This window comes from Papio anubis, chromosome 1 (assembly GCF_008728515.1).
Source record: "Papio anubis isolate 15944 chromosome 1, Panubis1.0, whole genome shotgun sequence".
NCBI classification, from domain to species: domain Eukaryota; kingdom Metazoa; phylum Chordata; class Mammalia; order Primates; family Cercopithecidae; genus Papio; species Papio anubis.
In genome coordinates this window covers 121,661,297-121,676,686 of record NC_044976.1, presented here as the reverse complement: position 1 = coordinate 121,676,686, position 15,390 = coordinate 121,661,297, and the positions used below count along the sequence as shown (strand labels likewise).

At 57.9% G+C, this 15,390-nt stretch overlaps 1 protein-coding gene across 5 annotated transcripts; it reads left to right on the top strand.

The window, feature by feature from the left end:
• The first annotated feature begins 112 nt into the window (after window positions 1-112).
• SEMA6C (semaphorin 6C) lies at window positions 113-15,156 on the top strand. 5 transcript variants are annotated; one of them, XM_009180636.4, is made up of 20 exons: window positions 113-357; window positions 2,379-2,428; window positions 4,163-4,334; window positions 6,782-6,896; window positions 7,191-7,254; window positions 7,412-7,468; window positions 8,156-8,257; window positions 8,481-8,571; window positions 8,782-8,901; window positions 9,076-9,164; window positions 9,799-10,016; window positions 10,298-10,429; window positions 10,717-10,869; window positions 11,114-11,287; window positions 11,571-11,717; window positions 12,003-12,080; window positions 12,200-12,255; window positions 12,430-12,474; window positions 12,805-12,900; window positions 13,346-15,156. In XM_009180636.4, the coding sequence occupies exons 3-20, from the start codon at window positions 4,217-4,219 to the stop codon at window positions 14,377-14,379; spliced, it is 2,889 nt and encodes a 962-aa protein (XP_009178900.2). In that variant the 5' UTR covers window positions 113-357; window positions 2,379-2,428; window positions 4,163-4,216; the 3' UTR covers window positions 14,380-15,156.
• The last annotated feature ends 234 nt before the right edge of the window (window positions 15,157-15,390 follow it).

The following is a 15,390-nucleotide window of genomic DNA, read 5'->3' as shown; positions in this document are numbered from 1 at the left end:
CCGGGCGGCACTATTGGCGGAGAGGTGACGAGAAGGCGGTGTCTAGCCGCCCTCCAAGGGCAGGATTAGTCGCCGCAACCCAAAGGCGGGCAGGAGGTGGGCCCGGCTGGGAGGCGGGCGGGGCCGCTGGGGCCGAGCCCAGAGCCCCGGGCGGTCGCATTGTTTTCCTCCGCGGATCCGCGGCTGGACTCCGACCCAGGGCTCTCCCGACAGCGCCCTGGACCCCAAATTCGAGCACCATCCAATTCGGACGCTCATCGCATCTCGCCTGAGCACAACCACGGATTGCGAACTCAGCACAGCGCGTGGCCGCTGGCCGTCCGCGGCGATCTCCATCTCGCTGACCCGAATCCTGGAGCAAGTACCCGGGGCAGGGAAGGGGCTGCGGGGAGGCGGGGAGGCGGGGAGGGAGCAGGAGGGCGCGGCCGGCGGGGGCCAAGGCTTCTGAAGCGCCAGGGGACCAGGGAGGGTGTCGGCGCCCGGTGTGCCTGGCTGACGGAGAGGGTCAACGAAATTGGGGTGCAGGGAAGAAGGAGGCACGGTAGCCGAGTCCCGTAACTGTACTGGTGGGAGCAGAGTCTGGGCACCTCATTCAACTGGGCTTTCTTCAAGTCGCATCCCGCTGGATTGGGAAGCGCGAAAAGGGATTATTTGAGGCGCGCACCGTAGAGAGGGTGGAAAATCTGGCCCCTTGCTTTCCCAGCAGGGAAACTAGGTATCCGAGACCCGCGGAGAACTAGACCCTCCTGACGTCCCTGAAGGGATGGGAAGAGGGGCGCATCGTTCTGGACTTTGTGTCACGGGTGCTCCTCAGTCCTTGTGCAAGCCGGAATCTGAGCACCCTCTGAAGGGTTGGCTCGTGCAAAGAGGCGGCGAATGGGGTCCCCGAGCAACCTCGGTCCCAGCGCCTATCTCCTTCCTTCAGCCCGCTCGGCCCGGGGCTTTGTTAGACTGAGGTCTCCCAAGGAGGATATCCGAGCTGGCAACTGCCTCCTAAGCCCACGGACCCCACTCAGCGCCGGCCTCAGGCCCGCCCTCGTCGGTTCTCAGCCTCTGGCCCTGTTTCCCTGGCCTGGGAGACCCGCCTCCGCTCCCCAACCCCCGCTCCCATCCTCTCTCCGTCTGCGCCTGCAGGCCCCTCCAGCCCCTCCTCCCGCTAACGTGGCTCTGGGACCCGGTCCCGGCCCAGACTCTGCTACCGGCCCCTCCTTGGAGCCCCGGATCCAGTGAGGGGGAGACACGTCGAGCCCCTGGCCCTAGGCCCACCTCTTTCGAGGCTCTAGACACCTGGATTGTCCTGGTTGGGGGTTGGGTGGGAAGGAGGGTAGGTGCTGAGTGTGGGGCTAAGGGCTAAGAGTGGGGGAAATGGCTTGGAGAAAGGAAGGCTCCGGTTCCACAGGCTCCTTGGCGCGACCCTGCTCCCTCTGAGGAAGGTGGACTGGGGCGGGCGACCAGCCCAAAGGCTTCCTGCTATTGTCCCCAGCCCAGTCTCCCCTTCTCCATCCCTTCCACAGCTCTGCTAGCCTCTGGCTATGACCCCAACCACTCCCCAGAGGTGGCTTCAGGGCCAGGAGAGAGAAGGGCTGTTTCCTCTTCCCAGCAAGGGGAGGATCTGGAAAGGGGAGAATCAGCCAGGTCTCTCCCATGTGCTTCAGATGGGGGGTGTGAAGCAGCTCGGATTCTTCCAGGGCAGAGTGATCTTTTCTCCAGGCCAGGAGTTGAGGAGCTGACCAGATGCTGCTCCCCAAAAACAGCTACAAGAAGCCCTCTTAAAGATGTATCATAGTTGAGTCTAGAGGGCCAATGCAAAGGCCAGCCAAGCGTTTTTAGAGGCTGGACTAATCCAGCCTAAAGTGGGGTGTGAGAGAGTGTGTGTGTGTGTGTGTGTGTGTAGAGTGGGTGGAAGGGAGGCACAGCCTGCTCTCTCAGGGAGGAAGGAAAGGGCCGAGAGTGCTTGCTATCAGATCATTTTGCCTGGAAATGAAGAGCATGTAAATGAGATGCAAATTAGCCTCTATTGTCCCTAGCTAAGGCGCTTTTGCTAAGAAGGCTGTTGGATTCTGAGGGTTTTAACATGGGAGTGGTCGCCATGCCCCACAAACTCTCCCAGTGACCCCCTTTGCCAAGGCTAGCCCTGTAGTTCTAGGAGTTTCTAGAAAGGGGCCATCCCCTTCCCCTACATCTCTGGGCATGAAGCTACCAGCACCTTTGTAACCAAACTATTAAGAAGTGTCATCAGGTTCCTCCCATTTTCAAGGCAGCATCTCCCCTACCCAAGCCTCAGCAGACTTTTCTTGAATTTTTATATTTACTTGTAAGGGATGTGGTAAGGGGAGTGTAACACAGTCTCTTCCCTCCTTTGTCCTGTCTTCCATCAGGTCAGAGGTTTCCTATCCCACTCAAGCCCCCAAAGGAGTCACCACCCCAGGTAAGGAAAGGGCAGCAGCTCCTGAGGGCACGGGGTGGAAGCAGGCATGAGCAGGGAGCAAGAAGAGGGGCCGGCTCTTCTCCCCACTTGCCAGAGACCAAAGTTGTTTCCAGGGTGAAGATACCAGTTGCTCAGGGCAACTTGGAGGCAGGGGGGTGGTGGGAAGAGCAGGTTGGGGAGGATGAGAGACAAGCTATGTCCCTTTCTCTTCCTTTCTTTTCCCCTGGGAACAACAGTATCCGGAAACATGTCAGGGGAGGGAGGAAGGCCCAGCCTTTCAACACCAGAGGGTCGTTAGCTAGCTGCTACTCTGCCCCTGGGGAAGGGGGGGTCATCATTAGGTGTTCCTACTCTCTTCCCTCCTCCAGCTCTCTTGGGACCCCACCTGACGTCAGCCTCCCCACCAGTGATGCTGGATTGGGAGTGGGGGGACACTTGGGTCCTGGCTCCAAGAGTAGAATTACTGGGGAGATGGAAGGGTGCTTGGCATGGAAGCTTAGGGTCTGTTCTAGGGGACACGGTGGGATGGGCAACTAAGGATTGGTGAAGGATAGTTATCTGTTCACAAAAGAGAGGATTCTCACCCTTCTTGACCTGATTTTTGGAGCCAACCAAGCCCCTCACTTCAATTTTAGGGGAAAGCAGGAAGCTGGTATATACCTCCTACTGTGGGCCCCAGACAGGGTCATTTGGCTGAGGGAGGCTGATGGGTGGAAGACCTGTCTCACCATCTCTTCCACCATATCCATCTTTTCCTGGACTTTGGGCTACAATTACCTGCCTGTCACTGAATTATTTATATTTTAATTTCAGAGGCAGCGGATGAGGGAAGGAAGGGAAAGAGGGGCACGTTTAGCCATTTTGCTTCACTAGTCCCTTGTACCCCTGGTTTCTCACAGGGGGTGGGTCTGCTTTTCCCTACTCAAGTACATGCACTGGTTCTTAGGAGCCAGGGAAGGAGCAGGGGGCTAGAGAGCCTGGAGGGGGTGGCACAGTGGTCGGGCAGACAGCTGCAGCCAGAGCTAAATTTAGCCTCTGATCTGGCTTTGATGCACATTCATTTTTGGTGAAGACAGTCCCCCCCACCAACTCTCCTCCCTACTCAGTTTCTTCCCTAGCAGTGGAAAGGGCCCCCGGACCATGAGCTTAGACCAGGACAGTGACCTCTAGGCTGCTTCCCCCAACTCTGTCTTCCTCAACTCTCGAAAGGACAGTGGCAGCCACACAGCTGCCCCCGGCTAGGCGCAGTGCCTGCATTGCTCCCAGAGTGCCGTGGGGTGTCTGGGAGGGAGGGGGAGTCAGACACGGTGCCCTCTTCCTCCTCCCAGTGCCAAGGAGTCACTATTTATAATTTTAAGGCTTCAGTCTCTAATTATAGCTGAGAAGGGGTTAGCAAGAGGGGGGTCAGGAGGTGTCACCTACTGAATGTCCCAGACCCAGTCAGGAGAGAAGAGGAAAAGCTGAGTGAGAAGGCTGAGGGGGGGCCGGGTGTGTCCTGTCCTTACCTGGGGTCATGCATGCAGGCCTCACAGCAGCCAGTTCGGGCCAGTTGGAGAGGGAAGGACCTTGAGTGACAATGACAGCTGGCTGGGACTGGGGCAGTGCTGGAGACAGGGTTCTTTTCCCCCACCCCACAGGGTCTTCTGGGGATAGACCAGGAGAGGAGCCTGCTGGCTTGCGTCAGGGGAGAGGGAACTTGGCTCCTCCCCCACTTTTCCCTGTCTCCCCTTTCAGGGCCGGCATATGGGTGAGGGGGCACCCCCTGGGGCCTGAGCTGCCCCGCACAGGATGCCCCGTGCCCCCCACTTCATGCCCTTGCTGCTGCTGCTGCTGCTGCTCTCACTTTCCCATACTCAGGCCGCCTTTCCCCAGGACCCCCTCCCTCTGTTGATTTCTGACCTTCAAGGTGAGTGCCCAGTACCTACCTTGCCCCATCTCTGTGAACAATTAGAGACTGAGACCCCCTGTGTGGGAGGCAAGATGCAGGAAGGCTCCCAGCCTCAAGGAAGCTGACAGCCAGACCAGCAAAAGGAAGCAAACAGGTAGAGTGAGCTGACACCTCCTGCCAGCTGCTTCTCATTCCTGGGCCTGGTTTCTTCACTTACAGGCAGCATCGTGTGGACGTTAAGAACGTGGACTCTCAGCTAGACCAAACCTTAGCAGGTCTGAATCCCTGCTAAGCTGCTCACTAGCTGTATGACCTTGATTAAGTTACTTAACCTTTCTTTGTCTCAGTCTCCTCAGCTGTAAAATGAATATAATAGTATTCTGAGCCAGTGGTGGGTACTCAGGAGGCTGAGGCAGGAAGATCACTTGAGCCCAGGATGTAGTGCTCTGTGATGGTGCCTGTGATTAGCCACTGCAGTCCAGCCTGGGCAACACAGCCAGAGTCCTCCCACCCCCCAACCCCCTACCCCATCTCTTTTTAAAAAAAAAGGACAAAAATGGGCCGGGCGTACCTCAAGCCTGTAATCCCAGCATTTTGGGAGCCGAGGCGTGATCACGAGGTCAGGAGATCGAGACCATCCTTGGCTAACATGGTGAAACCCCGCCTCTACTAAAAATACAAAAATCCGAAGCCGGGCGTGCGGGTATGGCGCCTGTAGTCCCAGCCACCGAGTAGTGGCTGAGGCGGGAGAATGGCGGAACCCGGGAGCGAGCTGCAGCAGCCAGGACGCGCCACCGCACTCCAGCTCTGGGCGAGCAGAGTGAGACCTCGCTTCAAAAAAAAAAAGCCGCCGGGCACGGGTGGCTCACGCCAGTAACCGTGGGATTCTGGAGGTTGAAGTGGGCGGACACCTGAGGTCAGGAGTTAGACCGCCTGGCTAACATGATGGAACCCTGTTTCTACTTTGTAAATATGTAATTAGGCTGGGCTTGGTGGCATGCGCCTGTAACCCAGCTACTTGGGAGGTTAAGGAGGACAGCTTGAACTCCAGGAGGTGGAGGTTGCAGTGAGCCGAGATTGCACCATTGCACTCCAGTTTGGGCAATGAGAGTGAAGCTCCATCTCAAAAAACAAAAAACAAAACAGTCTTCTACCTCATGGAATTATTTAGGGATTAAATGAGGTTATACATGTAAAGTGCTGAGAACACGGTATGGCACAAATAAATGCTTTATATGTGTTTGCTGTTATTCTTAGCTACATAGAGAAGGCCTAATACTAGTTCAGTGGTTCCCAACACCTCTTACCCACCTCTCTACCACTGGTACCACCAATAAGCCCACCATGATAGAAAGCATAAACCCACTTTTTCTGAGAAGAACCTTTATCTATTTGCAGTTCCTGTTATATTCGTAGGATTTAGAGTAATTTTGAAGATGGAGGAACTGCAGTTGGGTTACTGGGAGTAATTGTTGAGGGATATATAAGAATAGCAAACACTCCTATGTACTAGAAGCAGCTCCAAGCACATTTTTTTTTTTTTTTTTTGAGATGGAGTCTTGCACTGTTGCCCAGGCTGGAGTGCAGCAGCGCGATCTCGGCTCCCTGCAAGCTCCGCCTCCTGGGTTCATGCCATTCTCCTCCCTCAGCCTGCCAAGTAGCTAGGAGTATAGGCACCCGCCACCATGCCCGGCTAATTTTTTGAACTTTTGGTAGAGACGGGGTTTTACCGTGTTAGCCAGGATGGTCTCGATCTCCTGACCTTGTGATCCACCCGCCTTGGCCTCCCAAAGTGCTGGGATTACAGGTGTGAGCCACCGCGCCCGGCCAAGCACATTGTAAATGTTAAATCATTTATCCCTGAACTCTGGCTATCCTTTGACCACTGATGACTGTGATTTCCACCATGATCAGGCCAGGTGGATGCTGGAGGTGAGGTGGTCAGAGGAGGCAGAAACCTTGGAGGGCTGAGGTGGCCTGTGAAGAGCCTTGAGGGGAGGGTGCAGAGGGCTGGGAGAAACGGAAACGGAGTGAATAAATGCTCCAGTGGGACAGTGCACAAGGTGAGAGTGAAAGGAAATTGCTAGCCAAAAGGCAGTTCCAAGAAGGGACTAGGCTCAACTCTGGAGGCAGACAGACCTGGATCTGAATCCTGATATTGCCACTTCCCAGCTAAATGAGCAAATTCCTAAATGACTTCTAGCCTCAGGCTCCTCATCTGTAAAATGGGGCCAAAGCTACCTCATAGACCATGTATTAAATGAGACAATGCGTGTGAAGTGCTAACACTGTGTTTGGCAGAGGTTAAGTACTCAGTGTTATTGGTATTAAGAATAGCTTTTGGGCACTCTAACCTCACACATCCACTGTGTCCGCTGCTGGGTTTCATCTGGTTGGAGAGGGTGTTGGGGAAGTTTGTGGTATCCTGGCTGGCCCTCAGCACCCTACCTCTCTGTGTCCTCTAGGTTCTTCCCCATTATCCTGGTTTCGGGGCCTGGAGGATGATGCTGTGGCTGCAGAACTTGGGCTGGACTTTCAGAGATTCCTGACCTTGAACCGGACCTTGCTAGTGGCTGCCCGGTAAACTGGCCGTGGCACAGTTGTGGGGCAGACATGCATGCTCCTGGGCAGACATGGGACCTGCATGGCCACTGCAGCATCTTGCAGGGGACACATGCAGGTGCACAAGCCACGGGGCGTGGACATGCTTGGACCCAGAGCACAAATGCCAAGGCATGGAGGAAGTGGGGAGGGGAGGGACAGAAGGTCTGCACTGTTTGTCCCTGAAGAGCTGACTGTGGGTAAGGTGGGGGCTAAGGAGATCAGCTGGGGTGCCTTGACTAGGCTCTGATCCCTCCTTACCTACCCCTTCAGGGATCACGTTTTCTCCTTCGATCTTCAAGCCCAAGAAGAAGGGGAGGGGCTGGTGCCCAACAAGGTGAGGGGCTGTGTGGGAAGAGGTGCAGACATGGAGATGAGGCTGGGAAAGGTCTAATGGGGGTCAGGTGGGTGGGAAGAAGAATCCAAAAGGAACCATAATGTGAGGAGGGAACCCAGTTGCCCCCTGATTTTCCCTCTTCAACTTCTCCCTTTAGTATCTAACATGGAGAAGCCAAGATGTGGAGAACTGTGCTGTACGGGGAAAGCTGACGGTAAGGAGTGAGATGAGAATGTGGAGGGAAGGAGAGGATTACTCTGCCCCTAGTCCCTGTCCAACTGGTCCTCTACTATGCCGAATTTCCTTCACACTTTTTCCATCCCAGGCCACAGGAGAAAATAGAAAGGAAAGAGAATTCCCGATTTTCAGTTTCTCTTTCATGCCTCACAGAAAAGAAAAGTGAGGCTCCTCAGAGAGGCCAAAGGATTTGCCTAAGGCCAGAGGGCCAGCAAACAGCTTACTTGGGACTTTATCTCGCATTGCTCTGTTGCGCTCAAGAGGAGCAGCCCACCTTTCTTTCTTTTTTTTTTTTTGGAGACGGAGTCTCAGTCTGCCACCCAGGCTGGAGTGCAATGGCACGATCTTGATCTTGGCTCACTGCAACCTCCGCCTCCATGGTTCAAGTGATTCTCCTGCCTCAGCCTCCCAAGTAGCTGGGATTACAGGCGCACATTGCCACGCCTGGCTAATTTTTTGTATTTTAGTAGAAACGAGGTTTCACCATGTTGCCCAGGCTGGTCTTGAACTCCTGAGCTCAGGCAATCTGCCCACCTTGGCCTCCCAAAGTGCTAGGATTACAGGCGTGAGCCACCACGCCCACCCTGTAAGCCCACCTTTCTATTACCTCCTGGTCTCAGTCCCAGGACCCTCTGTCACTGACCTAGAATTTTGGGTTCTCTAGGACGAGTGCTACAACTATATTCGTGTTCTTGTTCCCTGGGACTCCCAGACGCTCCTTGCCTGTGGAACGAACTCGTTCAGTCCTGTGTGCCGCAGCTATGGGGTACAAAAGACAGGGTGGGGGTTAGGATGGGAGTTGGGGGGACCCCAAGATGGGCAATTGGTTTGATGGGAAAGGACCAGGAACTGGGGTAGGGGAATGGGAGTGCCCAGAATTCAAGGGTCCAGAGGGGCTGGGGAGGAGGCAATGGGACAGGAGGGAATAGGCTGTGGAGCCAGACTCCAAGACCCTGAAGGTTCTAGGCATCTGCTCCCTCTGTCCCCAGATAACTTCGCTGCAGCAGGAGGGTGAGGAACTGAGTGGACAGGCTCGATGCCCCTTTGATGCCACCCAGTCCAACGTGGCCGTCTTTGCAGGTGTGCAGCCGGGCATGTGAGAACAAAGCATGTGGCTGGAGGGAGCTCCTGCCTCAGCTCCTCTCCCAGTGGGTCTTTCCCTCATTCCCCTGAGTGGAGGGTTGAGGTAGGGACCAGGGCCAGGCCTAGGTAGGGGTGTGGGAGGCCCAAGAAGAGGCAGGATACAGATCGCTAAGCCCTCCCTTGACCCCACTCCATCCATCCCTCCAGAGGGCAGCCTGTACTCAGCCACAGCTGCGGATTTCCAGGCCAGTGATGCTGTAGTTTACAGAAGCCTTGGGCCCCAGCCCCCACTCCGCTCCGCCAAGTACGACTCCAAGTGGCTCCGAGGTCAGGGCGGGCCTGGGGAAAGGAGACTGTTCCTGGGAGGGAGGACTGTGGTGGGGAGCAGGCAGATGGTGTGGTAATGTGTACGTATGCAATGGGGAGAGCGATGTGGGGCCAGGAGCTTCTGAGCAGGTACAGATACTCTTCTATACCCTTTCCTGTCATTCCCCATCTTAGAGCCACACTTTGTCCATGCCTTGGAGCATGGAGACCATGTCTACTTCTTCTTCCGCGAGGTCTCTGTGGAGGATGCTCGGCTGGGGAGGGTAAGGAGGTGGGCATCAGGGTGGGTAGCTGGAGGGTTCTGCTGGATCCTGAGGAGCCAGTCTGAGTGGGAAGAGAGCTCCTGACCATAATCTCCACAAGCAATTCCCTGGACTCTCACCCCTCAACTTGGAATAGCCCTGAGCCATCTGCCCCCACATCCTGCTTGTCCCTCACCCTTGACTCAAATTGTCCTACCATGCCACACCCATCATTCACTGTGCCCCTCATATTGCTCCCTTGGTGCTCTTTTTTTTTTTTTTTTGAGATGGAGTCTCGCTCTGTCGCCCAGGCTGGAGTGCAGTGGCTTGATCTCAGCTCACTGCAAGCTCCGCCTCCTGGATTCACGCCATTCTCCTGCCTCAGCCTCCCAAGTAGCTGGGACTACAGGCGCCCGCCACCACGCCTGGCTAATTTTTTTGTATTTTTAGTAGAGATGGGGTTTCACTGTGTTAGCCAGGATGGTCTCGATCTCCTGACCTCGTGATCCACCCGCCTCAGTCTCCCAAAGTGTTGGGATTACAGGCGTGAGCCACTGCGCCCGGCCCCTTGGTGCTCTTAACTCACCACACTCCTTGCACGCAGCTGGCCCTGTGGGTCTGTCTCACCATTGTCTACTCCACTCTTCTCCCCTAGGTGCAGTTCTCCCGCGTAGCCCGAGTATGTAAACGTGACATGGGCGGCTCGCCTCGGGCCTTGGACCGCCACTGGACATCCTTCCTGAAGCTGCGGCTCAACTGCTCTGTCCCTGGGGACTCTACTTTCTATTTTGATGTTTTACAGGCCTTGACTGGGCCTGTGAACCTGCATGGCCGCTCTGCTCTCTTTGGGGTCTTCACCACCCAGACCAATAGGTTGGTACTAGGCTGACTAGTGTGACCCAATCTGTCCCCTGCCTCATCAGCCTCCAAACTCCCCTTTCACAGCCTACTGATGGGGGCAGTTAAGGGAACCTCTGAGCAAAGCCAGTTTGCTGTGTCGCCCACCATTTTTTCTCCTAGTGTGGCACCCAGTGGCTGCCTCACTGCCTCAGTCTCTACCTCCTAACGTGGTGTGAAGGTGCCACCACTTCTTCCTGGGGGAAGTTGTGCAGTTCCTTTCAACACCTATCCTGCATCTTTTCTGGCTCCTCCAGCATCCCTGGCTCTGCCGTCTGCGCCTTCTACCTGGATGAGATTGAGCGTGGATTTGAGGGCAAGTTCAAGGAGCAGAGGAGTCTGGATGGGGCCTGGACTCCTGTGTCTGAGGACAGGGTCCCCTCACCCAGGTACCCAGGATGGAAAATGGCTTTTGTGGGGGCATAAGCAAGCAGCGTCTGCCCCCAAGATGGGATTGTGAGGAGTGAGTGAGATGTCTTAAGGCCTCAGGGTGGGGAGCTATAGTGGGGTGGCAGCGGGGCCGAAGAGCTGCGGCAGGGAAGGGAGCAGTGCTGTGAGTGTCTGTGTGGAGGGGAAGCAAGGCTTTCCAGTCAGGTTTGGGAGCAGTAGGGGGCACAGAGCTTAACTGAGCTCCAGCTCCCAGTCCCAAGGCAGCCCCTTCCCATTCACCCACCAGACCAGGATCCTGTGCAGGAATAGGGGGAGCTGCCTTGTTCTCCTCTTCTCGAGACCTCCCTGATGATGTCCTGACCTTCATCAAGGCTCACCCGCTGCTGGACCCCGCTGTACCGCCTGCCACCCATCAGCCTCTACTCACTCTCACTAGCAGGTATGGTGCTGAAAAACACTGACCACTGACCCCATTCTCAGCCACCCTCCTCTTTCTTTGACCCAATAAGGTGAACCGCATTGGTGGGAGGAAGAACTTGTGAAAGTAGAAGGGAGAGAGCTAAGAAGGGAACCCTGGGACCTGGGGGAAGGGCACAGGCACAGCTACCAGGACAGCTGGGCTCTCCCTGAAATGCTCAGGCTTCCACTAGACAGGTTCCCTGACCTGAGGCCCTTTCCTCCAGGGCCCTATTGACCCAAGTAGCTGTGGATGGCATGGCTGGTCCCCACAGTAACATCACAGTCATGTTCCTTGGCTCCAACGATGGGACAGTGCTGAAGGTGCTGCCCCCAGGTGGGCGATCCGGGGGACCTGAGCCCATCCTCCTGGAAGAGATTGATGCCTACAGCCCTGCCCGGTGAGGCCTTTGGAGGGGAGGCTCCCTGCAGAGCAGGGATGGGATGGGAGTAGCAGCAGCAGATGTGGGAATAGGTTGGAAACATCAAAAACATTGGCTTTTGCAGGGTGGGAGCTCTGGGTTAGAGAGGCTTGGCGAGAAGACTGGACAGTGTGGTAGGGCAGGGCAGCTCCATGGGTTATGCTCAGTTGCTTGTGCGCCTCCCCCCTTTCTGTTCTTCCACTCACGCAGGGAAAAGGTAGCCTCATCTGTCCATCTCTGGTTCCTTTTGGCCTCACCCTAGGTGCAGTGGGAAGCGGGCAGCCCAAACAGCACGACGGATCATAGGGCTGGAGCTGGACACTGAGGGTCACAGGCTCTTTGTGGCTTTTTCTGGCTGTATTGTCTACCTCCCTCTCAGCCGGTGTGCCCGGCATGGGGCCTGTCAGAGGTGAGAGGGGCCTGAGGCCAGGCCCTGTGTGGGCAAGCTCCCCGGGCCAGCAAGAGCACAGAAACGAAGGTCTTTGGGGTGGCAGAGAAACACAGGGGATGGCTGCGGGGTGCGTAGGTACCTCAAGCATTCTGAAGGTGGGCAGCAACCAGGGTGTGGAGAGACTGAGGTGGACAGGAGAGAATGAGGCTGAGAGACTCCTGTAAGCCAGGGTGGGAAGAGGCAGCAGAATGGAAAGTGACTGGAGTAGAAGGGGATCCAGCCTCACACACCTGTTTTCCCTAGGAGCTGCTTGGCTTCTCAGGACCCATACTGTGGATGGCATAGCTCCAGGGGCTGTGTGGATATCAGGGAACCTGGTGGGTAAGTGACAGGTCCTTGGGCTTCCTGAGCATAAAATTCCCCACCACTAAGAGCTGAGGGCCAGAGTGGGAGATAGGGACAAGGTGCAGAATTCTAGAGCCACTTCGTTTTCCTCCTAGGACCGATGTGGATCAGGCTGGGAACCAGGAATCCATGGAGCATGGTGACTGCCAAGGTAAACAGAAGAGGCGGCTGCGGTTGCCGCCAAAGCTGCACATGGCCATGATGGCCACAGACACCATCCCAGGCTTGGGCTTTTGTCCTTCTCTCCTTCTGTGGCACAGTCACCCCATCAGTTCTTCATGAAGCTTCTCCTTCCCCCCATCTTCACCCTCTCCCTTCTTCATAGACGGAGCTACTGGGAGTCAGTCTGGCCCTGGGGATTCTGCTTATGGTGAGTCCTCTTGTCCCAACTTCACCTTCCCTTGCTCAGCCCACATACCTGAGTGTATGTCCTGTGGTAGCAGCAGAGCAGCATTCTGAATACCCTGGGAGTATCGGAAAAGGGTCGGCATCCTCCAGATACCCAGCATGTAGCTCAGTACTCGGCACACAGTAGGGTACTTTTTGAACAAATAAATCAATGTCCTGCATGATGAGCCCTCCCCCAGGCCCAGAAGAAACTAGAGGCTGGCGTTCCACAGGAGGGAGGAAGGACCCCTGGAAGGGTGTCAGGGGTAGAGATTAGGAGCCTCACTGGCTCTGACCTGGTCTCTGCCACCAGTGCTTCCGGGTCCTGGCCCTTCCCCTGGGACCCCCAGTCCCCCCAGTGATGCCCACCCCCGGCCCCAGTCTTCCACTCTTGGAGCTCACACTCGGGGTAAGAGGGCTACCTGGGAGGGACAGGAGTGAAGTGTGGGGCTGCTGATTCTCGGAGCGTTCTAAGCCCCTCACTGACTGGTGTTTGGTGCTCACTAACGCCTGTTTGGAGCCTCCCCTCCCCAGAATTGGGCATCCCAGCCCCAAGTCCTCCTGCACGAGCAGTTGTTGGCAGTTGCTCTTGGCATGGCTACAGAGGCCAGAAGTGGGATGGGGAATCCCCAGGCCCAAGCTCTGGCCTGAGTGTGAGGGGTAGTGCGTGGGCTGTATGCTGAGGGGTCAGGGGAGGTGAATCCTGAGGATGGCGAAGGCTGTGGGAGTGAGGCTGAGTAGCAGCGGGAGGGACGATGATGTCAGGCCTGGGAACTGCCGGCGGCGCCTCTGGGCCTAGGTGCCCCGCACCGCCTCCCCTTGGCTGAGCCTCCCTCCTCCCTCTCGGTCGGCAGGCGTGCGGCGGGACCTGCCCCCAGCCTCGGCCTCCCGCTCCGTCCCCATCCCACTCCTCCTGGCCAGTGTGGCCGCAGCTTTTGCCCTGGGCGCCTCAGTCTCTGGCCTCCTGGTCTCCTGTGCTTGTCGCCGCGCCCACCGACGTCGGGGCAAGGACATCGAGACTCCGGGGCTCCCGCGCCCTCTCTCCCTCCGCAGTTTGGCCCGGCTCCACGGTGGGGGCCCAGAGCCCCCGCCGCCCTCCAAGGACGGGGACGCGGTGCAGACGCCGCAGCTCTACACCACCTTCCTGCCGCCTCCGGAGGGCGTGCCCCCGCCGGAGCTGACCTGCCTGCCCACCCCCGAGTCCACGCCGGAGCTGCCGGTCAAGCACCTCCGCGCCGCCGGGGACCCCTGGGAGTGGAACCAGAACAGGAACAACGCCAAGGAGGGCCCGGGCCGCTCACGGGGCGGGCACGCGGCGGGCGGGCCTGCGCCCCGAGTGCTGGTGAGGCCGCCGCCGCCCGGCTGTCCCGGGCAGGCCGTGGAAGTCACCACCCTGGAGGAACTGCTGCGCTACCTGCACGGCCCGCAGCCGCCCAGAAAGGGGGCCGAGCCCCCCGCCCCTTTAACCTCGCGGGTGCTCCCGCCGGAGCCCGCCCCCGCCCTCTTGGGCTGTCCCAGCCCCAGGTCCCACGAGTGTGCCCCGCCGCTGAGGCTGGACGTGCCCCCCGAGGGCAGGTGCGCCTCTGCCCCCGCCCGGCCCGCGCTCTCCGCCCCCGCTCCCCGGCTGGGCGTCGGCGGAGGCCGGAGGTTACCTTTCTCCGGCCACCGGGCCCCCCCTGCCCTGCTCACTCGAGTCCCCTCGGGAGGTCCCTCCAGGTACTCCGGGAGTCCCGGGAGGCACCTCCTGTACCCGGGCCGGCCGGAGGGCTACCGGGGCCGCGCCCTGAAGAGGGTGGACGTCGAGAAGCCCCAGTTGTCCCCGAAGCCTCCCCTCGTCGGGCCCTCCTCCCGCCAGGCCGTCCCGAACGGCGGCCGTTTCAACTTTTAAAGGGAGCAGCCCACAGCCTCCAGCGTGGGGGGCGCCCGAGTCCTCTCGGCCGCAAGCTGGACGCTCTTCAGGACGTCTCACCGCCCCCTCGCCCCGCACCTCCAGCCTTCCCGACTCGCAGAGTCTCCCGAGGCCCCTTTTCGCCTCGGGTTTATTTATTGACTGTCTTTCCCCCTGTCCTCGAGAGAGGAATGGGAGGTGAGAAGCCCGTCCCCTCAGTGAGCCAGCATTTCGGGGGGAGCTGGCGGACTCCCACTCCCCGCTCCCTTCCAGCCAAGCTGCCTTAACTCGCCCCTCGGGGCTCCCGCAGAGACTGGGCCCCGGGCGGGCCGCGCGCGCTGTGTCCAGAGTCCTCGGGCCTCCCGGGTCTGGGACGTGCCTCTCCTACTGTGTAGGAGCCTCCGCTTCCCAATACAGCCGTGTCCGCAGCCGCTGCCTGACTTTACTCGGGCAGGGGAGGGCGTCAGTCTGTCGGCTCGCTCTGGGCGCCCTCGCCCTCTGCCTTTATCTGGGCCCTGGGCTCTCCCGGGAAAGGGGATGGCTGCGGTCTCGCCGCGGGGGGAGTCTGGAAAGGTTTCCTAAAGGAGACGAGCGAACTAATGGTGTCAAGGTGAGCCAGGGCCCGGGAGACCCCGTAAAGTTTAGTTGGGGCTGGGGAAGGCCCTCGGAGCTCGTTTCTGGATCGAGGTAAGAGGGATTTTCTTAAAGGCCTAGTCTATGGGATGGGGCGGCGGAGGGAATTTTTTGAGAAATAAAATGAAGCTACAGCGTACGTTACTTGAAGTTCCACATCAGAAAATCTTGTCCTGAGGAGAATTTGGCTGGAAGATTTGGGGTCGCATGAGGGGTAGGCTGCAAAAAAACAGCAAAGGATTCAGTCCTGTCGGAGGCAAGGGTCTGCCCCCAGCTCTTCCCTAAGGCGAGGACCCCGCGGAGAGCTGGACCGCCGACGAGAGCGCGCGCGGCGTCACACGCACGCTTAGCCACCCCCCAAGAAGCCGCTGCCGCGCT

What these genes read in the sequence shown, in the direction of transcription:
- SEMA6C (XM_009180636.4), top strand. Translation starts at nt 4,217, where the DNA reads ATGCCCCGTGCCCCCCACTTCATGCCCTTGCTGCTGCTGCTGCTGCTG. An exon ending in CTGTACGGGGAAAGCTGACG is followed by an intron (nt 7,469 to 8,155) that starts GTAAGGAGTGAG and finishes TGGGTTCTCTAG; the next exon opens with GACGAGTGCTACAACTATAT. An exon ending in GACAGGGTCCCCTCACCCAG is followed by an intron (nt 10,430 to 10,716) that starts GTACCCAGGATG and finishes TTCACCCACCAG; the next exon opens with ACCAGGATCCTGTGCAGGAA.